General features: G+C 47.1%; 1 protein-coding gene across 1 annotated transcript in view; it reads left to right on the top strand.

Annotated features, from left to right (window-relative positions):
• Positions 1-2,268: 2,268 nt before the first annotated feature.
• Positions 2,269-27,322, top strand: part of EPS8L1 (EPS8 like 1) — a 38,223-nt gene continuing 13,169 nt past the window's right edge. The window contains exons 1-15 of the mRNA XM_048517084.1: positions 2,269-2,400; positions 10,259-10,312; positions 11,614-11,651; positions 13,226-13,284; positions 14,368-14,529; positions 14,648-14,797; positions 15,763-15,845; positions 16,540-16,676; positions 18,232-18,284; positions 19,914-20,040; positions 21,253-21,341; positions 21,760-21,834; positions 23,382-23,530; positions 24,410-24,551; positions 26,134-26,162. Coding sequence (XP_048373041.1) covers positions 10,296-10,312; positions 11,614-11,651; positions 13,226-13,284; positions 14,368-14,529; positions 14,648-14,797; positions 15,763-15,845; positions 16,540-16,676; positions 18,232-18,284; positions 19,914-20,040; positions 21,253-21,341; positions 21,760-21,834; positions 23,382-23,530; positions 24,410-24,551; positions 26,134-26,162 — 1,310 coding nt within the window. The 5' untranslated portion in view covers positions 2,269-2,400; positions 10,259-10,295. The remainder of the gene's footprint in view (positions 2,401-10,258; positions 10,313-11,613; positions 11,652-13,225; positions 13,285-14,367; positions 14,530-14,647; positions 14,798-15,762; positions 15,846-16,539; positions 16,677-18,231; positions 18,285-19,913; positions 20,041-21,252; positions 21,342-21,759; positions 21,835-23,381; positions 23,531-24,409; positions 24,552-26,133; positions 26,163-27,322) is intronic.

Genomic DNA, 27,322 nt, shown 5'->3' with positions numbered 1-27,322 from the left:
ACAGCACCCAACACAGTTTTATTTGCAGAGTGGATCCTTGCGTGCGCTTTATGCGAGCAAGACTCCCGGCACGCTGCAGTTGTTAAAATCTATACATGTGAAGTATTGTCGAATTTTAGGAAAAACGGAGCTACAGAAGGCCAAAGAGCGGAAACCAAGAGAGAGTTCAGCATTGGGGCTTTTGAATCCCTTCGTGGCATTGGGGCAGGTTACCTGAAGGACGGCCTACACCTATTTGTATTTTGTATTTGTAATTCGATTTATACACTGCCCTATCCCCGCAGGGCTCAGAGCAGCTAACAACATAATAAAACGGTATACATTATAACAAAATAAATGCAGATAAAATACATAAAACTAAGAATAAAGATCACATTACAGGTTGCTGCTTAAACACATCAAGCTGAACAATTTGCTAATAATAACACCAACACTATAACAAAACATATCAACATATTTATTTATTGTTTGGATTTGTAGACCGCCCCATCCCCGAAGGGCTCTGGGCGGTGCACAACAATATCCATATATATACAATTTATCATTACAATCAGTGCAATTACTAAAACCAATAAAATCCATTTAAAAGCAGCGGTCAGTACAAAAAATATCGGCATCCCGAAACCCAATTTAATTTAGAGGCCTCCCTAAGACAGGGGTCGGCCGAACTTCCCTCTCAGAGGGTGGCATGATGGTAAATCCAGTATGTGGGGGGGGTGTGTGTGTGTGTGCATATCCATATACATATCCATACCGTAGCAGTGCAATAACAATAGATCAACAATAATTACAGGGGAGACAGCCTTCTTGGTGGTGGCTCCTGGACTCTGAAACATTGTTCCTACAGAAGCCTGGCCTGCTCCTTCCTTGCTATACTCCCTTCATCAGGTGAAGACGTTTTTATTTCAGACAGCATTTAACATGTAGAGCTAACTATTGAGATCCTAGCAGGCATCAATTTAGTTTTTTAAAGTGAATTGTATTGTGTGTTTTATTGTTATATGGTATTGTGTGATTTTATTGCATTTTATTGTATTTGATTTTATTGTTCTTGGTTATTGTTGGATTTCATTGTCTTCTGTGTGCCTCCTTGAATATGGACAATAGAAAGGCGGGGTATAAAATACTTCTAATAAATAAGTAAAGTTTCAGGGGGATCAGAACAAAATTCAGCCTTGGCAACAGCGCTAAAAAAACCCCCAAGCGAGGGCTTCCAAATAGCCTAATCCAGGGGTGTTCAACTCTGGCGCCCCAGATGTTCATGGACTACAGTTCCCATCAATCCCTGCCATCATGAACATCTGGGGTGCCAGAGTTGGACACCCCTGACCTAATCCGACCAGCTCCTAACTAGCTAACTAGACCTCTGCCCAGGAGACATTTACCAAAAGAACCTAAAGTCCTGGTTCTCTATCCTTTCCCTACAATAAATTACTAAGGCTCATTCCGCACATGCAGAATAATGCACTTTCAAACAGCTTTCAATGCTCTTTGAAGCTGTGCGGAATGGCAAAATGCACTTGCAAACAGTTGTGAAAGTGGTTTGAAAACGCATTATTTTGCGTGTGCAGAAGGGGCCTAAGATTCATTCCCTTTCAAGGCATGTCTTATCTGTCCTACAACTGAACCACCCCAAGAATCTATTCATAGAATCATAGAGTAGGAAGAGACCCCCAAGGGCCATCAAGTCCAACCTCCTGCCATGCAGGAACACATAATCAAAGCGCTCCCGACATATTTCATCCAGCCTCTGTTTAAAAACCCCCAAAGAAGGGAGAGGGACCAAATCAGTGCCCTCAAATAAAAGGCAAGTGATCTCTCTGCCTTTTTTTGAAGTTTTTTTTTTAAGGGAACACAGTTGCTAACACTGGGAGATTTCACTTGCAATCATGGCATGTAACTTCTTCGAAGCACAACAGTTACAAAGGTGAGTGTTTTATGCACACTAAGAAACCGTGCTCGACTTCCCAGCGCACACACCAGGTGGCTACTCGGCCAAAACGATATCTGACCATCTCCACTACATAGAATCATAGAGTTGGAAGAGACCCCAAGAGGTAAACTGGCGTCAATTGAATGTCTCTCCTTCGCTTTGTAGTGCCAACCAGCAAAGCCCAGTGACTCTCAAAAGAACATGTCATTCCCCCCACCCCCCCCGCTTGAGTTTCAAGCACAGCCTTTTCTTTTAACGGCAGCTCGCTGAGGTTTTGCGACCTGCCAAGGTATGCGAGAGGTGTGGTCCATGGGACAGGCTTGTTTGCTCAGGAACTCAGATCACACAGACAGTTTCCAACTTCTGCTCGTCGACACAGGGTGTCACCAGCTCTGGCCCCGCGGAGAGATGGTAGAGGTGCAGAAGCCGCTGACTGAGTAGGCCTATTTGCTAGCAGCACCTGACAGGTAAGTCTACATGTCTGATGGGGCTTCAAGGGAGAAAGAGAATTGAGAACTCGGGTTTTGAGGCGAGCGGAAGACCCTGTGAAGCAGAGAGAGGGGACCTGGAAATTGAGATTTTTTGGGTCCTTCGGAGGATTTTAATAGGATAATGGAGGATTTTAATAGTGGAGGATTTTAACAGGTGGAAAGGGGAAGGAGAACTCCCAAGGTTCTTTTCATCAGTTTATTTAAGGTTCTTTTCATCAGTTTAGGTTCTTTATTTAAGGTTATTTTTATTTAAGGTTATTTTCATCAGTTTAGGAAGTAAGGGAATAGGATTCCTGATTTTTTGGATTTTAGCTCAAGGTTATTTAGGGTTCTTTTATTTAAGGTTCTTTATTTTATTTAAGGTTCTTTTCATCAGTTTAGGAAGTAAGGGAATAGGATTCCTGATTTTTTGGATTTTAGCTCAAAGTCCAGCGAATCGCGAGATCCTCTGCTGGGAGCACAGTCTTGATGAGGAATAGCAGCACAAGTACCACGCTGGGAATACAAAACTGGGACAGAGGATCCAGAGTGGACTTTGTGAGAAAACCACATTCTGTGTTTGCAGGTTGCTCCCACCACTAGTGCTTATTCTATTATTCGTTCAAACTCTTCTGGCAGTTGTTTCTGTGAGCCGGTCTGAGGCTCACCCTTTTGAAATCCTTGCTTCGGAGCTGGAAGGTTCCAGACTTTTACAAGAAAGAGAGATATTCAGAACCACTCCGGAGGCGCCTTTGAAATCTGGGCATTTCTCTGCCAGAGCTGTTCAGTAATGAGAGAACCTCTGGGCAAATGTCCAACGGGGAGCGACCGCAGCCAGGATCGGGGGCAAGAGCTGTCCGAGTTCATGATTTTAAGCTGAAATAAGCCTCGGCACGTAACACCCCCTCTCCGAAAAAGTATTAGTTGTTAACCAAAGGCTGGAGGTTTTTTTTGAGGCAAGGCATAAGATATCGCTTGTGGCTGGCATTCAAGCAGGCTAAAGGCATTTAATGCATTTTCTTTAGAGCTGTGGATAACTGGTTTGGTTTTTGAAAAATATCTTTTCGTCATTTAGAAATATCTTTTGGTCACTGTTGACTGTTATTGTACCCTATTGGGTAGAAAGGCAAGATACAGATGTTTTAAAAAAAGATGAAGAGGAGGAGAAATCTAGGAGCTGAGATTTCTGGGGTCAGGATGATTTTGGAACAAAGGGGTGCTTCTTAATTTCCTCTGACAGGTGTAGCAAGGGTTGGCCTTCCTACTTTTCCCAACTTGTGGCACAGAGACCCTTTAAAGCTGAGCATTTGGTGGTGGTTACTAATACTGAGTGGCAAGGAAAAATACTTTGCGCATGCTCTAAGATGCTTCCAGGCAGTGCTGGATATAGATGAAGAGGGATCCCAGGCTATTTTGCTTGTGAAGACCCTCCCAACCTCCCAACTAGAGGGAGATGCCAGAGCGTGTTAAACAAAACTGAGTAAAGCCAAGGACGATGACGAAAGTTCTGCAATTCACAATTCTTCCCATAAAAGCGATAAGATATGATTGTTAAATATCACAGTGGTTGAAAAAAATGCATAAATAAAATGCATACATCTATGACAGTGTCAAAAATATTATACACCTGGGTCAGAGGCCCCCTAGATTTTGAGGCCCTAGGCTCCAGCCTGCTGTGCCTATAGGTAAATCCGGCACTGCTTCCAGATTTGTTTGCTTCCTTTTGTATAATCTGTTTAGCAAACCTCGATATTACAAAGTGCAAAAAAAAAATCCTTTAACAGTGCAGAAAATCAATGTCACAACCAGTTATCCATTCATACATACACCACATTCATGCCAACAAACTCTCAAACATCAGATATCACTCTTACAAAATCTCAGCTTATAATACCTCTAATTAACTGATATATGAATGCACCACTTAAACTTGTTACAATCAAGAGGGAATAAGTTAATTTAACAATTATTCAGTACAAAGAAAGGTTCTACCCAGTTTACAAAATCTCAACTTATAATACCTCTAATTAACTGATATATGAATATACCAAACTTGTTACAATCAAGAGGGAATAAGTTAATTTAACAATTATTCAGTACAAAGAAAGGTTCTACCCAATTTACAAAATCTCAGCTTATAATACCTCTAATTAACTGATTATAAATATACCACTTAAACCTGTTACAATCAAGAGGAAATAAGTTAATTTAACTTTGTATTGAATAATTGTTACATTCATTCCTCTTGATTGTAACAAGTTTAAGTAGCATATTCATATATCAGTTAATTAGAGGTATTATAAGTGGAGATTTTGTAAGAGGGATATATGATGTTTGAGAGTGTTGGTATGAATGTGGTGTATGTATGAATGGATAACTGGTTGTTATATTAATTTTCTACACTAATAAAGGATTTTTTGCACTTTGTAATATCGAGATTTGCTAAGCAGGGTGTAATATATCTTTCTCTGTTCAGGTCTTTCGCTGCCGCTAGCACTGTTGTTATTTTACATTTGTATAACCCCCAAACAGGTTTTCACATTCAAAACGGACCCCAGGGTTCAACCTTAGTTGAAAATTAAGTTCCAAGCAACAGCAATTAGACCTTCAAGACCCGCAACACCTAGCAGTGATTTCCTAGACTCTCTAGGAATACAGTTGCCATCTCTTTCTCAAGCAGGGCTGTTGTGTCTTCACAGATTATTTAAAATGCATACTGCCTCTCTGCTGGAACTGCCCAAGGCCATTCACAACATTAAAATCCAATTAAAACAGCTCATAAAAAAATCTTGCCCCTTGCAGAAACCAACCAGGGCATTTAAAAACTAAAATCAACAAACACCACCCAATTAAAATAATAGGAACGCCCAAAAGCAAAACAAAGTGGCAGTGAAAGAAACACAGGCCTGGCATAGGGCAAGGAGGTCTGTGGGGCTACCACCGAGAAAGTCCTTATTGCTGGTGGGCCCCTGCCTCTTTTCAGAAGAGCAGGGACACATGGTATGGTAAGGGTCACGTCGTGGAATGACAGGCAGCAGAATTCTGCACCCACGAAATTTCTATCTTGGTATTGCAGCCAGAGGTGGGATCCAGCAGGTTCTCACAGGTTCCCAAGAGTAGGTTACTAATTATTTGTGTGTGCTGAGAGGGGGTTACTAATTGGTGATTTTGCCACGTGATTTTTGCCTTAGTTACGCCCCTCCTCTCAGTAGCGCGCAGAACTTGAAGCAGTCTAGCAGGAGGTGCACCGGCATGCATGGCAGCCTGCACCTGCGTGCATTGTTTCCCACCCAAGGACCGGCGCAGCGGCTGCGTCCTTGCCACAGCCCCACCCCGGAATGCCCCGCCCCCAGAATGCCCATCCACACCCCTATCGTGCCCTGCCCAGCCCCATTGGCGCTACGCCACAGTTTGAATCCCACCACCATGGGAACCTGTTACTAAAATTTTTGGATCCCACCACTGATTGCGGCTCTGGGGAACAATCGCGTTTTAGCACCACAGGAGGCTTGCCTGTAAAACAGTTGTCGGTCTGCTTGGAAGCTCACCTAGCCTTTACAACAGCGAGCGTTAACTTCTTGGCTGTTAAACTAGACACCTGATAACAAGCCTCCCAGCCATCTCATACTATCCGTCTGAATCAATATTAACTTGGCTGCCTTTTCCATCTACGCCCAAAGGGCTGCCGGACCTTGGCTCAAATACCTCGCTGACAAATCTGTGGCTGGATTATAAGCAAATTTTGGAACAAGGCGGGGCATGCATTTGTGGCTGATTTTCTTGGCATGTGACCCTGTGTGGGCCAAGGGAGGAGTCTCTGCTCAGCTGCAGGTTTTATGACACTCGATCGAGTTGGAAGGTAGAACTCCGCCTTTAATAAAGTTGTCTTGCTGGGCGAAATGCAGCAGATGTGCCAAGGAGCTTCTGCAAGAACCTGAGACCTGATGAATGATTTTTAGTGAGAATTTTTATTTGGTGAGGGGTTTATTTTGAGGGGGGGTTGCCATATATGCACCCCAGTGTTACCCCATATAGAGGGAACAGGATAAGTTACCCAATTCAGATTTAGAGAATCAAAGAGACAGACAAAGAAAATGATTTCAAGCAGTTAGTAAGTTTATTAGAGAGGAACAGGTTGCAATAGCACCCTGGGAGGAAAGATTCAACTTCGGCTTTGGGGACCGTCCCTTTTATAGAAAAGTATCGCATGCGAAGTCATTAAATTCCGATACATCACAGAATTCTTGACACCTCAGGGTCAATTACAGGACAATCCTTAAACAATTTTCCACTTTATTAAAACAACTTTCTCCCAAAGCTTCTCGACCCCTGGCACCATCTCAGTGCCCCTGCCTTCACCCTTTAGATGGATGGTAAAACACAGAATCTGACAGGAGGAATGCACTGAGAGAGGCAAGTGTATTCCTAACTAATAATATGTGTCCCCTTTAACTTAGTTCCCTTTCTCCGACCCTGGTTCAGTCAGGAGGATTTACTGCTGAACGCTCTGGCTGGTGTACCCTTAAAGGCCTTCTTTTGTTATGTGTTGGGGGCTTGTTTTAGGCTATGTTTTACCTATGCCTTTAGAGTCTGCCGAATCAGCAGAAAGTGTAGACTTCCATGTTGTCTAGCTCTCCGCCATCCAGCTCAAGTTGGGAGCTGAAGGCCTTTCCACAGTGAGCAACTCAAAATAGCTAGTATAACATAGGAATAAGCATATCATAATTACTGAATATAAGTGAGTAATAAATGCCACTAAATATGACTAAATGTGATTAAATGCAATTATACTTTCAGTGCTAACACCAGTGCTCCAACTTTTCCAGAATAGCAGACACTTAACACAAATATCAGGCTTCGTTCTAAGTGTACGTTGAAGGGTGCAGGGCCAAGCTAATCCCTCGCACTGTTCTTTAACCACTTGAGTGGAGCTTGAGTAGGGAAAGAGTTATTTGAGCCAAGTTTCATGAGTGGTTGTTTTTTTTTTTTAGGGTGGGGTAGGGGAATGAGTCAGGCTTTATAACACTAACTGGAACCTGGATTCCTAGGTTAGTCTAGAGGCCCCTTCCGCACATGCAGAATAATGCACTTTCAATCCACTTTCAATGCACTCACGGCTGGATTTCACTGTGCGGAATAGCCAAAATCCACTTGCAAACAATCGTGAAAGTGGATTGAAAGTGCATTATTGTGCCCGTGCGGAAGGGACATAGGCAGTGGCGTACCTGGGCAAACTGGAGCCCTGGGCAAAATCTGAGTTTGATGCCCCCCCCCCAACAACAACAACAACCTTTATTAGGCATTGAAAGAATAAAAGAAAGAAAGAAAACAAGCATTGGCAGGAAGGGGGTGGATTTAAAAGGAGAATCTGGGGAAATTTTTAGGGTGTGCCTGCTGTCAGGGGTGCAATTATTAAGATAGCAGCACCAAAATTTCAGAGGATCTTCATGAGCCCCTACTGATGATACCACCCAAGTTTGGTGAAGTTTGGTTAAGGGGGTCCAAAGTTATGGACCCTCAAAGGTGTAGCCCCCATCTCCTATTAGCTCCCATTGGAAACAATAGGGGGTGGGGACACTCCCTATGGGAGTCCATAACTTTGGACTCCCAAACCAAACCTCACCAAACCTGGGTAATATCATTAGGATAGTCTCCTAAAAAATCCCTGAAATTTTTGTGCTGCTAGCCTAAAAACTGCGCCCCCTGCAGGCCAAAACACTGAAAATTCAAAAAATCCCACCTGCATTTTTGGCGCCCCCCACAAGGTGGCGCCCTGGGCAACTGCCCACTTTGCCCAATGGGAGGAACGCCTCTGGACGTAGGTGCTTCATGGGCTACTGCGGGAGGGGAGCTGAGACAAAGCCAGGACTCAGTACAGTTGCTGAATTAGAGAAGGGGCAGGAGGAAGACGATGGATGGGTTTCCATTCTCCACCATGGGAGGTACTTTAGGGTTACCAACTACCAGATGGGGTCTGGAATTCTGGCACTTCAGCTGGTCTCAAGACTAGGTAAACCATTCCCCCTGGGGGAAATGACAGCTTCAGAGCTTCTATAGGGCATAGGAGCATTGGGAGTCCCAGAGTGACACCCAATCCTGCCCCTCTCTAGGCACCCCGCCGCCCACCAACATCTCCAGGAATTTCCCATGCCAGAATCAACAACACTACTTTTAAGGTCAAGAAGGTGCAGTTCGAGCAGGCCAAACCCAATGTGGCATGCCGTATGGAGCTCCCCAATTTTTTTTTCTCCAGTGGGACCCCTGGGTTGGGTTGTAACCATTGAGGATAAATTTAAGGCATTTTCCCTCTCTTGGGCTAGCCCCATGGAGCTGATATTTCCTCCGGTGACGCAAATAGCGTATAGGTTGACAATGACACCAATGTAAATATCTAGCTTCTGTTATTCAAAGGTCCAATATATAAAAGAGTTTACAGTCCCAGGATCTCAGCTGGAAGGTTCTGGAGAACAATTTTGCTCGGTTTTGGACCCTGGACCATTTTTGTCAATGGTTTGAAGCAGTTTCATCTATTCCTGTGGTGGCAAATCTTTGGCACTCCAGATGTTACGGGCTACAATTCCCATCAGCCCCTGCCAGCATGGCCAAGGGCTGATGGGAATTGTAGTCCATAACATCTGGAGTGCCAAAGGTTTGCCACCACTGAAATTAAAAGCTAATTCAGAGCATGGCTGCCCTCACAACCATTGTCTCAGTACACAAAATGAGCCAGAACAGTTAGATACTATAAAAAGAAAACCTCCGTCTGACTCAAAGAACAGCATTAAAACGAAACCTTTAATAGAAACCTTTAATAGAAATAATTAAAAAGTCTGTCTCAAAAAAAACCAAACAATAAAGAAAAATTACACAATGTGGATAACACAATGCAAACAACAAGGGGAATCCCAAAATGTACGCTTAGAACTCAAAGTCTCTGTATAAGTGATATCCCTTTGGGGGAAATCTAACAATAGTACGAGTGGAAAGGATTCCAATAGTCAGATGTACAGCTGGATTCCTCTCAACCATCCCTGGAGGCAAAGGGAAGATGTGTATAAACATGCTTACAATGGATCAGAGGCAGATTTTGAAGTTTCACCCAGAGGTGGGATCCAGCAGGTTCTCACAGGTTCCCGAGAGTAGGTTACTAATTATTTGTGTGTGCCGAGAGGGGGTTACTAATGGGTGATTTTGCCACGTGATTTTCGCCTTAGTTACGCCCCTCCTCTCAGCAGTAGCGCGCAGAACTTGAAGCAGTCTAGCAGGAGGTGCACCGGCGTGCGTGGCAGCCTGCGCCTGCGTGCATTCATTTCCCACCCAAGGACCGGCGCAGCAGCTGCGTCCTTGCCACAGCCCCGCCCTGGAATGCCCGGCCACGCCCCCGTTGTGCCCCGCCCATCCCCATTGGCGCTACGCCACAGTTTGAATCCCACCACCATGGGAACCTGTTACTAAAATTTTTGGATCCCACCACTGGTTTCACCCCCTGATTTAGCAAAGCCGGCTTTCCTGCGGCTGTCTTGAACTTGTGTGTCAAACTGTTTCCGAGTCATGGCAACCACAGCCTTGATCTGCCAACATTATTGTCTAGGAAACCTTAGCTGAGGTGAATCTGACCAGAACTAGGCGGGTGGCGCTTGAAAGCGAAAGAGCCGGGTGCCAGAAATCGAGAGTTCTCCTGAGCTGTTTCGGGGGAAAGGGCTTGCCTTGAATTTTGAAACCACACGTCTAGCAGAAGAACGGAAGCCAGCAGCCAGGGTGATTTAGTTGGTTGTGACTGGCACACGCGGACGAAGCTAGCAGGTTCCCTAGTTCAGTGGACAGTCTGCTAACTTTCTCCTCTTGAATTTATCAGGTTGTGTTAAAACCCTTAGAGCTGGTCTCTTGGCAGCATGAGCAACTCAGAAAGGTAAGTATGGTTTTTAGGATAATGATCTTATTCAGCCCGTCGGTGTCAGATTTATATAGCAACATTTCCCAAGGACAGCAGGCTAAGCGGCTAGTTGTCTAGAACAGTGGTGGCGAACCTATGGCACGGGTGCCAGAGGTGGCACTCACAGCCCTCTCTGTGGGCACGCATGCCTAGAGTTCATCATGTGGGTGGGGCGGAAAATCACACACACACACCCCCCCACACACACACACACATCAAGGCTGTCCTGGGCACAATCCTTTACCTGGGAGTAAGCTCGGTTGCTGGCAATGGGGCTTCTTCTGAGTAAACCCTCCTAGGGTCATGATTCACCCATTCGAAGCGTTGCATGGTTGCTTCACCAAGCTTACTCCTGAGTAATGCACACTTCGGACCCAACCGTTTTTTTCTAAACTAAAACCTCAGTATTCAGGTTAAATTGCTGTGTTGGCACTTTGCGATAAATAAGTGGGTTTTGGGTTGCAAAAAGGTTCGCCATCACTGGTCTAGAGCATCGCAACACAACAGTTGCATCATGCCACTGTGCATACTGCGCATAAATCTCCATCTTTAGCTACTGAAAGGAGCCCCACGGGCCACGGCACACAGCAGAAAGTTGCAGTGCCCGAGTCCAACCTCGACCCACAATGCCAATATTTGTCACCGTTTCAATATCGGTGCCGATCAGCTCTGCGAGTCTCTTCGGGCTCTGTGCCACATTTGGCTAACGAAAAGAACCAGAATGCATTGTAAACCGCTGGTCGCGGCCTGATCTCGACAGCACTTCACCGGCCTGTGGAAGTATGTTGAATTTTCTCAGGCGAACCTCTAATCTCTGACAAACATTTAGTTTTTCAGACCACGATTACAGACCGATGGCCTCTTTCCTGCAGACGTCAGTTCCTCTCAAGGAGGGGGCAGAGTCTATTCCAGTTGTGGCGAACCTTTGGCACTCCAGATGTTATGGACTATAATTCTCATCAGCCCCAATTGGCCATGCTGGCAGGGGCTGATGGGAATTGTAGTCCATAACATCTGGAGTGCCAACGGTTCGCCACCACGGGTCTATTCTCTCTTTCCAGGAATTTCTCAACCCAGACTTGGCAACACTAGGAGGGCAGCTAAATAAATGCTAGTGCAGTTTTTCCCCCATGATGCTTGTGGATAACATCAGCTCAGGATTCAGGAGACAGGGCGCTCCCAGAGTCTTAAGGTGCCAGAGGGTCTTGATGGAGCAGGGGGCAATAAACAGTCTGACAAGAAGACCCCTTGTGACTTGCCCAATTTTTTCCCAACAGTGGTGACGTCCCTAAACCCAGCGCCAGAACCATCTATGGTGAGTTTTTTGCGGGGGGGTAGGGGGTGTCTTTGGGTGATAAGAAGGCTCAGAACTGAATGGGGTAGGGTTGCCAACTCTATGGGGAGCCGGAAATCTCCCCCGACAACCAAATTTCAGATCCTAAGCTTGTTGTGATTGAAGATTCCCAAACACTAAAAAAAGCCACATCAGCTGATGGGGCTGTAATAGCTATAAACAATACGACCCGGCTTTGCAAATTAGTTTGTCCAAAGCGGAGCTGCCCTTCCGGCACTGGCTTGTCTGAAACAGTTTTCTCCACCCTTGTTATGTGAGTGGGTGATGTAATGTTAAGAGGCCTTTTGTGCAAAAAGTTCCAGGTTTTTTTCACCTGAGCTGGAGATAGCGAATTGCTCTCCGCCCTGAATAATTAACTTGTGCGCCTTAGTGCATGAGCTAGGTGATCGATGGATGATTGATGGATTGATGGAGCAGCAGTGGCGCAGGAGGTTAAGAGCTCGTGTATCTAATCTGGAGGAACCGGGTTTGATTCCCAGCTCTGCCACCTGAGCTGTGGAGGCTTATCTGGGCAATTCAGATTAGCCTGTGCATTCCCACACACGCCAGCTGGGTGAGCTTGGGCTAGTCACTGCTTCTCGGAGCTCTCTCAGCCCCACCCACCTCACAGGGTGTTTGTTGTGAGGGGGGGAAGGGCAAGGAGATTGTAAGCCCCTTTGAGTCTCCTGCAGGAGAGAAAGTGGGGATATAAATCCAAACTCCTCCTCCTCCTCTTCTTCTTCTTCTTCTTCTTCTTCTTCTTCTTCTTCTTCTTCTTCTTCTTCTTCTTCTTCATCATCTTTTTACTCACACACCCTCTTTTCTGTTACTACATGCAATCAATCAATCAATCAATCAATCAATCAATCAATCAATCATATGCTGGGGGCAGGGAGGGAGAAGTCGGAAGAAGGACCAAGAAGGGCTGACTCTTATGTGAGCGAGTTCCTCCCAAGCTAAACTGGTTCCTGCAAGGGCAGACACGAATTATCTCCCTCTGCTTGAGGCAAGAGAATGAAGTCTTCGGAACCGAAATGTCTTCCTTCGGGAGATAGATCCTTGGGTGGGAAGGTGAGGTCTTTTGAACTAGACAATCCTGTTTCATAACTAGCATTATTGACATGGAAGGTGGGACTTTTACATAGGGTTTTAACTCTTCTCCACCCACCCCACAAACAGACTGAAGGGCAGTATGTTGGGGACATGTTCAACAGGTGATGCTTTCCTCAGCGTGCAGAAAGGGAAACTTCATCTGTTGGATTTCTGCCTTTTGTGTCACTATTAAAAGCACAGAGATGCTGCTGCCACAAAGGAGCTCAGCTTTTTCCTCGCTGGAGAGGAAAGGGCCAATGGAAAACACGGATCTTACCCTCTGCTACTAGTCAGTTACAAAAAAGCCACCTCCTTTTTAAAAGGACTTAATATTCTATTCACACATTTCCATATTTCTTATAAACCTACAGAATCAACACGGAACTTCCTGGTCTACTTTATTGTTGTAGGTAAACATTACAAAGCAGTTTTACCTATATGATATGTTTTCTGTCCTTCTGCAGAACAGAGGAAAAAATATTCCAGCGTCATCATGGCGGACGTCTCCCAGTATGCAGTCAACGTAGGTGCTTCTCTGTCTCTGTGGGTTCTCTGGGTGGAGGAAGATCTATTTAATGAGAGTGGGGAGGGCTGGGTGGGGCACCTTCATTTGGCATCATGTTTCTTACATGATGCCAGCATGGTGTACTGGTTAAGAGCAGGTGCACTCTCATCTGGAGAACCAGGTTGTGAGGGGGGAAGGGAAAGGAGATTGTAAGCCCCTTTGAGTCTCCTACAGGAGAGAAAAGGGGGGGATATAAATCCAGACGACGACGAAGAAGAAGAAGAAGAAGAAGAAGAAAGAAGAAGAAGAAGAAGAAGAAGAAGAAGAAGAAGAAGAAGAAGAAGAAGAAGAAGAAGAAAGAAGAAGAAGAAGAAAGAAGAAGAAAGAAGACGACGACGACGACGACATACGGAACAATGCACTTTAAATCAGTGGGATCCAAAATTTTTAGTAACAGGTTCCCATGGTGGTGGGATTCAAACTGTGGCGTAACGCCAATGGGGCGGGGCGGGGCACAATGGGGGTGTGGCCAGGCATTCCAGAGGTGGGGCATTCCTGGGAGGGGCTGTGGCAAGGACGCAGCCACTGCGCCGGTCCTTGGGCGGGAAACGAATGCACGCAGGCGCAGGCTGCCACGCACGCCGGTGCACCTCCTGCTAGACTGCTTCCAGTTCTGCGCGCTACTGCTGAGAGGAGGGGCGTAACTAAGGCAAAAATCACGTGGCAAAATCACCAATTAGTAACCCCCTCTCGGCACACACAAATAATTAGTAACCTACTCTCGGGAACCTGTGAGAACCTGCTGGATCCCACCTCTCCTTTCAATCCACTTTCACAATTGTTTACAAGTGGATCTTGCTGTTCCGCATGGTAAAATCCAGCTGCAAAGTGCATTGAAAATCGATTGAAAGTGCATTATTCTGCATGTGTGGAAGGCGTCTGAGCTTCACTCCCACATCCCGGAAGGGATAACTGCGCACCTTTCCAAACAGGTGGTCTGCCATTCCCCCGAGATTCCTAGTTCAAACAGCAGCGAAATGAACGAAGGGCCTCGGTGCTCGGCGCAGTCTGGCCAATCTCTCTCTTGCAATCTCTTCCCAGCACCTCGTGACTTTCTCCATTGGCGAGGAGGATGATTTAGGAACTGTGGAAGACGCTGTAAGGAAACTGTCTGTCATGGACGCCCAAGGGAAGATCTGGGCTCAAGAAATGCTGCTTCAGGTCAACGGGTCAGCCGTCAAACTCTGCGACGTCAATTCAAAGGTAAAAGAGCAACCGAGGACAGAGTGGAAGGACAGCGGCGGGATGGAGCAGGGGCTGATGGGAAACTCCCACGTGGGCTTTCTGGTACGGCGTTCGGTGACTTTGTTTCCCCTTGCAGGAGGAGCTGGAGAACTATGGGTTGGCCGCCGTGGCTCGTTGCGAAGCAGTCCGATCTGAGACCCGGTCCCGATCCCTGCTCCTGCTGGTGTGCCAGGAGCCAGATCAACCCAAGCCGGATGTCCACTTCTTTGAGTGTGACCACGTTGGGGTAAGGAAGTTAAGAAGGGCAAGAGCCCGGCTGGATCAGGCCAAAGATCCATCATGTCCAGTACCTAGTTTCCCACAGCGGCCTATAGGGTGTTTTCTGAAGGCTCACAGCCCTCCAACAATAGGTTTTGTTGCCCTAGGGGTATACTGCTTCTGGACATGGAAGTTCTATTTCACTGTCATGGCTACTAGCCATTTGGGAACTTTAAAACCCTAGGGGTTAGGGGTGTACTGCTTCTGGACATGGAGGTTCTATTTCACTGCCATGGCTATAGCTGTTTGGGAACTTTACAACCCTAGGGGTTAGGGGTATACTGCTTCTGGACATGGAGGTTCTATTTCATTGCCATGGCTATAGCCATTTGGGAACTTTAAAACCCTAGGGGTTAGGGGTATACTGCTTCTGGACATGGAAGTTCTATTTCACTGTCATGGCTACTAGCCATTTGGGAACTTTACAACCCTAGGGGTTAGGGGTATACTGCTTCTGGACATGGAGGTTCTATTTCACTGTCATGGCTACTAGCCATTTGGGAACTTTAAAACCCTAGGGGTTAGGGGTGTACTGCTTCTGGACATGGAGGTTCTATTTTACTGCCATGGCTATAGCCATTTGGGAACTTTACAACCCTAGGGGTTAAGGGTATACTGCTTCTGGACATTGAGGTTCTATTTCACTGCCATGGCTATGGTCATTTGGGAACTTTAAAACCCTAGGGGTTAGGGGTATACTGCTTCTGGACATTGAGGTTCTATTTCACTGCCACGGCTATAGCCATTTGGGAACTTTACAACCCTAGGGGTTAGGGGTATACTGCTTCTGGACATGGAGGTTCTATTTCACTGCCATGGCTATAGCCATTTGAGAACCTAAGAAGTGGACCTTGCTAATCTGTTTTAATTTAAAGGGGGATTCCGTCTGCCCTCCTCAGTCTTTTCCCTTGCTCTTTCCTCTCTCCTCTCCAGGCCGAACTTATCCAGCAGGATGTTCACAGTGCCCTGTTAGACTTCCAGTCTGGAGGAAATGCCCAGAGGAAAGAGGCACTCAGGTAACCAAAGAGCGGCTTGTCAGCTCAGTCAAAGGGTTTCCTCTGCCAAAAATCTACCTCTTCCAAAAGCTCCTTAGCACAAACTTTTATTTCTTGTAACCTACTTGGAAACTTGCTTTTCTTTCTCCCAAACTGATCGTGAAAGACGTATTGTCGAAGGCTTCCACGGCCAAAATCAACTGGGATTTGTGGGCTTTCTGGGCCACGTGGCCGCAGTCTGGTAGTTTTTGCTTCTAAAGTTTTGCCCGCATCCAGTGGTGGGATTCAAATAATTTAACTACCGGTTGTTTACAAGCATCACTTTGACAACCATCACTTTAACAACCGGTTCTGCCGAAGTGGTGCGAACCTGCTGAATCCCACCGCCACCCGCATCTTTGGCTCGCATCTTCAGAGGGACATACCTTACCTTGACATGCCTCTGAAGATGCCAGCCGGAGATGCAGGCAACATGTTAGCAGCAAAAACTCCAGACTGTGGCCACGCAGCCAGTGGATTGGGAAAGAGTTTGAGAGTTCAGGTGGGCTTCTCAGCTGGCAGAGACCTGATTCTCAAGCAGTTTGGGAGGGTGATAGGGCTGGCCTATTGCCACCCACCCTATGTAGCGTGGGGTAGAGGATTACAGCTGGAGTGACCGACGCGGAGAAATGACCCAGTTTCAATCCTGTGCTGTTCTTTTGTCTCTCCTTTACAGAGCTGCTCAGAACTGGCTGGGCAACCAAGCCGAAGAGTCTCCATACGCCGTGGCTCAGCCCAGCAAGCCTTCCCGGACAAAAGTCATCACCCCCCTGGCCCCTGCCTCGGATCCAGCTGAAAAGCAACCTGATAATGGTGAGAGCCCAGGGCTTAGTCAGTTCCCAGCCTTGCTTGGGAGCAGCAGTGGCGTGGTGGTTAAGAGCAGGTGCACTCTGATCTGGAGAACCAGGTCTGATTCCCTGCTCTGCCACTTGAGCTGTGGAGGCTTATCTGGTGAACTAAATTAGCTTGTGCACTCCCACACATGCCAGCTGGGTGACCTTGGGCTAGTCACAATTCTTCAGAGCTCTCTCTCAGCCCCCACCTACCTCACAGGGTGTTTGTTGTGAAGGGGAAAGAGAAAGGAGTTTGTACGCCCCTTTGAGTCTCTTTACAGGAGAGAAAGAGGGGATATAAATCCAACTCTTCTTCTTCTTCTTCTTCTTCTTCTTCTTCTTCTTCTTCTTCTTCTTCTTCTTCTTCTTCTTCTTCTTCTTCTTCTTCTTCTTCTTCTTCTTCTTCTTCTTCTTCTTCTTCTTCTTCTTCTTCTTCTTCTTCTTCTTCTTCTTCATTGGGCCTTTGGTTTAATCTATGCAAGACTGCTGAGAGCTTTAATTCTTTTTTAGTTTCTTTTATTCTCACCCAAACAGTACCAGGTTTTCACTCCCCCTTTCCTCTTGTTTCCAGGGTTCGGGTTTATTTTAAGATAGCTTTGTGTGTGTGTCTGAGCGCCTGTGGGCAGGAATCTGTTTCTTTTATTCGTATATTTCAGGCACACTTATGAATGATAAATTGAATGGTGATGAGCTGGAGAAGGAGGGGGCCAGGAAAAGTCAGAGCGGCCTGCTCTTTCCCTGCCTTTTTAATTTGATAACATACAATACATAATAATACACATATAATACAGAATGTTATATCCATGGCATAAAAATTCACAACCTAAACAAGGTTCAGTATTTTTAACCAATTCTGCACACTTCTTACTGTTCCAAAAAGTAACAAAAAGGGACCAAATTTGTACAAATCTATTAGAACTTCCCATACGCGGCTATTTCCCCAGTTAACATGTTAAACTGCTGGTTTTCAATCTGGGGTACACGTACCCCCAGGGGATGTGCATCAGAGCATTTGGGGGTATGCAAAAAATTACCTAATGGGTTTGCTAATGTGGGGGTGCAATTTTAGGACAATGGGTGAAAAAACGTTGGGAACCACTGTGACCCCTTCCGCACCTGCAGAATAATGCACTTTCAATCCACTTTCACAATTGTTTGCAAGTCGATTTTGCTATTCTGCACAGCTGCAAAGTGCATTGAAAGTGGATTGAAAGTGCATTCTTCTGTGCGGAAGGGGCCAAACCATCCTTTCCTAAGCTATTTTGGAATGTTTTTCTTCTGTCTCCATCATTCAGCTATTAACATTCTGGGTGTAGTACACAAATTTCCCATTAAATATATCTTTATTAGCTGAAATACCTTTGGGCCTAATGTTCAAATGAGCTACAAGTAAAATCTTTTAGTATTTCTATTTGCACAATTTATCTCATGGGCTTCAATACCTTATTCCAGAAGGCTGCAGCAGTTGCTGTTAAAGACCCAAACATCGTCTCTGGTTGCAGGCTGGTAACCCTTTCTAATCTTTCTACTTTCAGCTGATTCACAAACTCAGCCGGACCTGGCCCTCATCCGTATGGAGCAAGATATGGTAAGTTGACTGGAAAGGCGTGGTTTGCAAAATCAGAAGAGAAGACGAAGAGAAAAAGAGTTCGGATTTATATCTCTTCTTTTTCTCCCATAGGAGACTCAAAGGGGCTTACAATCTCCTTTCTTTTCCCTCCCTCACAACAGCCTGGGAGGTAAGTGGGGCTGAGAGAGCTCCGAAGAACTGTGACTAGCCCAAGGTCACCCAGCTGGCATGTGTTGGAGAGCACAAGCTATTTTGGCTCACCAGATGAGCCTCCACAGCTCAAGCGGCAGAGCGGGGAATCAAACCCGGTTCTCCAGAGTAGAGTGCCCCTGCTCTTTACCACTACACCACGCTGGCTAGAATGACTAGAGTGGTGGCCGTGGAGGAAGGTCTTACAGATCTGCCTGTGCTTCTTCCACTTTTGGACGTACCCAGTCGAATGGCTACCTCATCACCTTCCAACAAACGTTTAGCAGAGGCACTGTGGGCAGGCACAAGTGACAGAGTAGTGTGTTGGAAAGTCATACCTGTTGATTTCCGCCCTGCTGCACAGATTTTCAAAGTGGAGTCTGGGCACTTTGGCATTTCTGGATTCTAAAAATAATATTCAGATTCAGATATAATATTCAGATAATATTCAGATTCAGATATTTTACATATCGAACACTTTTTTTCTGGAAAGTATTTGGATGCAACCCAGTGAGCTGCTTTTTGGAAGCTGCGGGGCTGTCTGTGCATATAGCACACGAACTATGTGCTGCTGCCCACTAGTGGCGAGATGGGTACACTGCCTCCCCAGTGCCGTGTAGCGGTTAAGTGCAGGTGGACTCTAATTTGGAGAACCGGGTTTAATTCCCCACTCCTCTATCTGAGCTATTAACTCTTACCTGGTGAACCAGATGTATTTCCACACTCCTACATTCCTGCTGGACGACCTTGGGCTAGTCCAGGGGTAGGGAACCTGCGGCTCTCCAGATGTTCAGGAACTACAATTCCCATCAGCCCCTACCAGCATGGCCAATTGGTTCTCAACAGTTCTCTCAGAACTCTCTCAGCCCCACCTACCTCACAAGGTGTCTGCTGTGGGGAGAGGAAGGGAAGGAGTTTGTAACCTGCTTTGAGACTCCTTACAGCTGGGAAAAGTGGGGTATAAATCCAAACTCTTCTTATAACACGGGATCCTCTTTCATCTTTTCTTCTCATGGTAATTCTGTAAGGCAGGAATAAGCATAAAGCCCCAAATTTGACAGCCGGTGTGGGGTAACCCTTAGAATGAATGGTCAGGGTTTTTGACATGCTGAGCCCAGAAGGTTCGCCATCCCTGTTTTAGATCAAGACCGTTTTCACTTCGCTATCTTGTTATTTGCCCTCCTTGATCCTGGGCAGGAGGAACGGTCCATCAGAAAGACTTTTAAAAAATCACGAGCTGCTCGTGTGACGTGCGTTTTTCCTAACTGAGCAATGGCAAATCAACCCCCAGAGTCAGGTGGAGCTCATGGATCAATCGGCAGGATTCGTTTTTGATTAATTTTTAGCAATCTCTGTCATGCCGGTCCTAATATGGGTTGCCCTTTCCACATTGTTGAACTGGAGCTGCATTTTCGTCATCGTGCCCTCTTTCTTCCTCTTTCTCTGCATTTCTGCCAGGATCTTCTGAACCAGGCGTTTGACGATGTGGAGGCCTTCATGGGGACGTTGCAGAAGGCCGCCGAAGCGTTCCGCGTGCTGGAACAACGGAAGCGCTCCTCAAAGGGGCGCCGCCGAGGACCAGGCGGTGAGATATGATCTCCGGGCTTTCCCAGGGCTGTGGACACCTGCCTCACCCCAGCTGGGTAACAGCTGGAGCCCAAGATAGGCGGGGCACAGATGGAGGTGCTGAAAACGCCACCAAATTCAGCGCCAGTTGGATTTTGGGATACAAGTTCAGGTTCTGAACTGTATATGCCCATACAGGTCTTCCATGCAGGTGTGACACGACTATACAGGCGTGACACAATCATATCATAGTGCCACACACGCACAAGGGGCACACACGCCCTTCTTCGTTGCTCCTTACAGCTTTGTCATCTGCTGACTGAATATCGGCCAGTCCCCTCCTGGGGGGGTTAATGCCGGACATCATCTACTTATTTTAATTGTGGAAGATCACTGCTGCTAGTGTTTTAATGTTTAATTTATTTATTGTTTTAACTGAAACTATTTGTTGTATTCAAATGTTGATTGGTTTGTGAACCGCCCTGAGCCCTTCGGGGGTAGGGCGGTCTATTAAATTTAATAATAATAATAATAATAATAATAATAATAATAATAATAATAATAATAATAATAATAATAATAATCTTGAAAAACATCTGGAAAACCTAAACTTGGACAGAACATCAGTCCACATGCTGCAGAAAGCAGCACTTCTAGGAACTGCACATATTCTACGCAAATACCTCTAATATCCTAGGTCCTTGGGAAGGACTCGATATTCAGAGATGAATTCCAGACACTTGTGCTGTGTTGTTATGTGTATTATAATAATAATAATAATAATAATAATAATAATAATAATAATAATAATAATAATTATTATTATTATTATTATTATTATTATTATTATTATTATTATTATTATTTTGTGCCAGTGAGGCACGCAGCAATTTTGAGGAAGCTTCTGGAATCCAAGATGGATTCTGGAAGTTAAGGTTCCAGCCTCCAGGTAGAATAATTTTGTGTTGTATATATACTGAGAAAATATATGAATCATAGAGTTGGAAGAGACCCCAAGGGCCATCAAGTCCAACCCCCTGCAATGTAGAAATAAACAAGCAAGGCACTCCTGTCAGATGGCCAACGAGCCTATCTTTAAAAACCTCCAAAGAAGGAGACTCCCTCCCCCCACTTGGTTGGAGCCGGGAATTGTAGTGAGGTAGAATTTCAGTGTCCTAATTTGTAGCGCTAGATTAACCCAGATCATGTTCTCCCTTTGCCTTCTCCACAGTGGGGCTCTTGACCCTCCGAGCTAAGCCACCTCCTGAAGAAGAATTCGCGGACACCCTGGCTAAGATTAAATATTCCTTCAGCCTTCTGGTAAGTGTTGGGGGCACGCCTTCCTTTCCTCCCAGTGAGGGGAAACAGAGAGCCAGCGTGGTGTAGTGGTTAACAGCAGGATTCTAATATGGATTCTAATATGGAGAACTGGGTGCAGCCACTTCCCACCTGAGTGGCAGAGGCTTATCTGGTGAACCAGATGTGTTTCCACACTCCTACGTTCCTGCTGGGTAACCTTGGGCTAGTCACAGTTCTTTGGAACGCCCTCAGCCCCACCTACCTCACAAGGTGTCTGTTGTGGGGAGAGGAAGGGAAAGGAGCTTGTAAGCCACCTTGAGTCTCCTGACAGGAGATAAAGGTGGGGTGGAAATCCAAACTCTTCTTCTTCTTTACCTAGTTTCCATTAACCACTTAGACTATCCTTTACTTGTTTGTTTGTTTTCTCCTCCCAACCCAGGCGAGACTCAAATCGAATATCATGAACCCAACCTCAGAGGAGCTGACACATTTTCTCTTTGGTCCCCTGAGGACGGTAAGTGACCTGTCGGGAAGCCGACCTCTGGAAAGCTGAAAAGAACTAAAAAAAACCCCCACTTTCAGAACCCGTCTAAGGGCCTTTCCCCACTTTTCCCTCTACCGCCATCGCTGCGCGCTACTCACTGCGCGCGTCATTTCTGGCGTGCGTTTTCTCCAACGCCAGGAATGACACGCGCTGAGGGGGTGCGAGAGAGGCAGCTTCGGGGCGGCTGGGTTGTCGCCGCCCCTGCAGTGGGGAGTGCCCCAGGACCCCGCGCTACTTGAGGAATGTAGCGCGGGGCTTAAGGTAAGTGGGGAAAGGCCCTAACACTGCTGGTTAAATCTCATGCTGCCGGCAGGCCGAGGGCCAATTTTGAAACGGGGGCCACGGAAAAGCTTCCTGCCCTGCGGCAAATAAAGAACAATCTCTTCCTGAGGACTGTTGAGAAGCAATCTAAATTCAAGTTTGCTCTTGCAGCATAAGCAGGTGACAGGGAAAGCAAATATTGCATGGTCCAGTTTTTCCTGGCCTGTTGGGGAGCAATATGTTTGAAAAACCCCTTGAACACAGAAAGCCACTGTACCATGCTAGACGTCTAGAATACTTCTCCCTGACAGGCTAGTCATCTGCTTGCAAGGTGCCTTTGGTAATACCCAGCATATGTAAGAGCTCTCTGTTGGCAAGGCAACGTAGTACAATCTGTATTGTAGTGTTACCAACCTCCAGGTGGGGCCTGGAGTTCTCCCTAAATTATAACTGATCCTCGGATGACAGAGATCAGTTCCATTGGAGAAATGGGCACTCGGGAGTGTGGACTGTATGTTATTATACCCCACTGAGGACCCTCCCCTTCCCAAACCCCGCCCACCCTAAGCTCCTCCCCTAATTATCTAGGAGTTTCCCAATCCAGGGTGGCAACCAGTGGTGGGATCCAATAATTTTAGTAACAGGTTCCCATGGTAGGTGGGATTCAAACTATGGCGTAGCGCCAATGGGGCTGGGTGGGGCACAATGGGGGCGTGGCTGGGCATTCCGGGGAGGGGCATTCCTGGGCAGGGCTGTGGCAAGGACACAGCCACTGCGCCGGTCCTTGGGCAGGAAACGAATGCATGCAGGCACAGGCTGCCACGCACGCCGGTGCACCTCCTGCTAGACTGCTTCAAGTTCTGCGCGCTACTGCTGAGAGGAGGGCCGTAACTAAGGCAAAAATCATGTGGCAAAATCACCAATTAGTAACCCCCTCTTGGCACACACAAATAATTAGTAACCTACTCTCAGGAACCTGTGAGAACCTGCTGGATCCCACCTCTGGTGGCAACCCAGTGGTGGGATTCAGCCGGTTCGCACCACTGCGGCAGAACCGGATGTTAAAATGGTGCTTGTAAACAACCAGTTGTTAAATTATTTGAATCCCACCACGGTGGCAATCCGACTGTGGCAAATATAGATCAGCTAGGTGCAGAAAAGAGACTTGAGGATTGCACATTTCAAAAGGGTGTTCGTTAGGCACTCGTATCAGAGAACCAGGAGTTCAGGATTCTGACTTTTGCATCCTGTTTCAGATTGTGGAGACTTCCGGGGGCCCGGAATTTGCTTCTGAATTGCGCAGCCCCATGCTGACCCTGGAGGCGGTGGCCATGTTACGGAGCTGCTTGGGAGAGCAGGAAGCTGAGCTCTGGCATTCGCTAGGTGAAAACTGGACCAAGGCAAGGTACAATATATATCAGGGGAAGAGAATCAGCCTTTGTGGTGCTGAGATCTGTCCCCTCGCCATTTCTCTTGCTTACGCTTTCTCCCACGGTGTGTGGCTTGGCTTCGTCTCCCCTCTCGACCATCAGTCAGATTTTTACAATCTCCCCCCTAGCCGCTAAATTTTCTGTCTTGCCCTTGACGACTCAGTTGTGATGTTGCAGCAGAATTTCGCAGTGAAGGTGCCCCGTACTCCTTTCTCATTGGCTGAGCTGCTCTGATGTCACAGAGAGGGTTGGTGGCCTAGGCTCAACTTTATAGCGCTGTAGTCAGAGGTGGGATCCAGCAGGTTCTCACAGGTTCCCGAGAGTAGGTTACTAATTATTTGTGTGTGCCTAGAGGGGGTTACTAATTGGTGATTTTGCCACGTGATTTTTGCCTTAGTTATGCCCCTCCTCTCAGCAGTAGCTGAGTGGCAGCCTGCGCCTGCGTGCGTTCATTTCCCGCCCAAGGACCAGCGCAGCGGCTGCGTCCTTGCCACAGCCCCGCCCAGGAATGCCCCGCCCCCAAAATGCCCAGCCACGCCCTCGTCGCGCCCATTGGCACTACGCCACAGTTTGAATCCCAGCACCATGGGAACCTGTTACTAAAATGTTTGGATCCCGCCACTGGCTGTAGTTGTAACCTTTGAACTTGAATCCCAAGGTCCCTTTGGTAAATTAGACCTGGACTTGCACTATGCTGTCAGTGTGGAGAAGGGTACAGCTTCATTGGTGTGAAGACACTGATGCAGACCGCTTAACTGTTTTGACAGCTTTAATCAGAAACAGGCGGGTGATATTTGTAGTTTGACGGGTACGATTGAGGATTTCCTGATTGTATCTATTGCTGGTTCTTCCAGAGTTGACTTCCCCCGGGAATACGCAGCTTCCTACACTCCAACTTTCCAGAGCGGCTGGGAGCCACCCCGCCTGGACGCTTACGGGCAGCCCTGGGAGGACCCTGTGGAGGTACAGCATCGACACGAAGAACGCCGTGCCCAGGTGAGGATCGAGGTGAAAAGCAGGCAGGATGAGTGAGTGCCAACCCCACATCCCCAGGATGTGTGCATAGGTGCAAAAAGTCCAACGATGGGCATTTTCTCACTTACCTTCTGCCTCGGGCTACTGTAGGCAAGTAGCGTGGGGTCCCCTGGCACTCCCCACTACAGGGGCGGCGACAACGCAGCCGCCCCGACGCTGCCGCTGTCGCGCCCCCTCAGCACGCATCATTCCTGGCGCTCTTCCAAACGGCACCTTTTGATGACCCTGCACAGAGCGCGGGGTCGTGGGGAAGCCCGGGCGCGCACCAGAAATGACGCTCGCTGAGAGCAGCGCGGGGCATATGGGGGTCGTGGCAAGTGAAACGCCCCCAGACTCAGTGCAGGAAGGAGAATCGGGGTCTTCTCCCCTAGTGCAAACTACCTGGCTTGACTGGATTGCTACAGTCATCCACGCTTTAATCATAGCAACAAACTCAGGTTGCAGGCGACGTTTTGACTCCAGTCCTGCAACTTACCACTTTGCACCACAGGGTTCCTGTGGTTACTGCAGGCATTATCTAAAAGCAGGCTCTAACTTAGGCTCCTTCCACACATGCAGAATAATGTGCATTCAATCCACTTTCACCATTGTTTGAAAGTGTATTTTGCTATTCCGTGCAGTAAAATCCAGCTTCAAAGTGCATTGAAAATGGATTAAAGGACTTGAACAAAAAAATATTCAGTGCCAATGGGACTAATTTACGGGTAGGCACTTCTGTAGAGTTTTTCATTGATGCCATTTGTCCTTATCACAAACAATAATGGAGAGTCAATTTGGCTGAGAGACAAGGGGCCATGTCTACGCCGCAGACTACCTCAAGTCTTCATGGCATTTTCCAGGTAATCCCAGGAATTGTAGTTTGATGCAGGTGCGGAGATTGTGCTATGCTGCACAGTAAAATCCAGCTTATAAGAACATAAGAAGAAGCCAGCTGGATCAGACCAGAGTCCATCTAGTCCAGGTACTCGCAGTGGCCCACCAGGTGCCTTTGGGAGCTCACATGCAGGATGTGAAAGCAATGGCCTTCTGCGGCTGTTGCTCCTGAGCACCTGGACTGTGAAGGCATTTGCAATCTCAGATCAAAGAGCTTCAAAGTGCATTGAAAGTGGATTAAAAGTGCATTGTTCTGCAGCTTCAAAGTGCATTGAAAGTGGATTAAAAGTGCATTGTTCTGCATGTGCGGAAGGCGCCTTAGGGCCAGTATGGTGGTGAAACCCATAAGTATCTATAAAAGATGGACGTGGGCCAGTAGTATATTCTCCCTGTCTTAGCCTGACCAACCTCATGGAGTTGTGGGCAGCATAAAATGGAGTAGGAGAAAACACCGTCAGCTACTTTGAGCCCCTTGAAGGGTAGAGCGTTTATTCCCAAAAGGACATGGAAGAAAATCTGCTTCTGCCATGCTTGGCTGAGCGGAGTGATAGGATAGGATTCAGGGTGGGCTAGTTGAGGATGATCGCAGAGCGGGATCCTGCCTTGAGAAGAACGTCAAGCTGCAACAACGGCAAGTTAAACTTCTTCTCTTCCCTCCCTCCCTTCACAGCAATCGGCTCCCACAATTGCAGCCAACGGGTAAGTCCCTGGGCAATGGATGGCGGGTTGGCTCAGACGGTGTCAAGAATGGCAGAGCTGGAAGTCAGGACCCGGGAGGGTCAGAGAGGAGCAGGGAAATTGGGTTCAGGATTGCGAGGGATATGCAAAATCAGGAGCAGGGTGGGAGTTTCTGTGCTTTCCAGGTGTGGAAAAGCCCTCCAGAGTTGTTGGTTCATTTTAAAAAATCAGGTCTGTTTTGCCCAATTTCTGCATTATCCCAACAAAAGCCATCGGATGTCGGCTGTCCGGACAGCTGGTGCTGTTTTAAAAAGACTAACCTTAGCCATTCTTTCCCCACCCTGAATCGTAGGAATAGGGTCCCAGCATACAGAATGCACATTATATGATGCCCAAGAGTTCAGACCACTCTATGGGTCCTAGAGAAGTGGGATTTGATGGGGGAGGAGAAGGGGTGTACCACCTATGTCCCTGGGCGCACATAGACCTGGGCGCCGGCACCATCTCCAGGCAGCAGACTTGGACGCCGGCATTGGCCCCGAGCGGTAGACCTGCACACTGGCATGGGCGGTAGACCTGGGCTCTGGGCGGTAGACCTGGCCACCTGTGAGGAGGTGGGGGGAGGAGAATTCAGATCTGGGGAGCAGCTTATCAGCTCTTTTCGGGGTGGGGGAATTTGGAGGAAGGAGGGAGGGAAAGCAAGTTAGTGATGTGATGGGGAGAGGTTTTGGAGAGTGTTGGAGTAGCATGAGGGGGGACAGGTCATTTGTTCAGGGGAAGCTGAAATTGACTCTGCGTTGCCTTTTAAAAAAGAACAACACTTTTCCCCTTATCTGTCTGTCTGTCTGTCTATCTGTCTGTCATGTTCTTTTTCTTCATCTGTGTCGAGAACAGCTGGGTCCGGTGGTGAACCAGGAAGCCAGAGAAGGGTTTTAACTGGGAAAGAGGGGCAAAAGCTTGCTAGGGCTGGTGGGGGTCCATATAAGTCAGCAATGGCAGCAGTAGGCAGAGGGGGCTTAGGCTATGTGGTTAGCAGTCTCATGCATGGGGGTGGGGTGGGGGGCTTCAGATCTATATCTCTTAATATAGGTGGCTCAGAATACTGCAATGGGGGCTTCCAAACTCAGGATCTTGGCAGTTGTCACATAATCCACAGCTCTTTTTTAAAAACTTATTTCGAG

Source organism: Sphaerodactylus townsendi, linkage group LG15 (genome assembly GCF_021028975.2).
Source record: "Sphaerodactylus townsendi isolate TG3544 linkage group LG15, MPM_Stown_v2.3, whole genome shotgun sequence".
Lineage (NCBI taxonomy): Eukaryota > Metazoa > Chordata > Lepidosauria > Squamata > Sphaerodactylidae > Sphaerodactylus > Sphaerodactylus townsendi.
The sequence above is the reverse complement of the archived record's forward strand: the minus strand, read 5'-3'. Positions and strand labels throughout refer to the sequence as shown.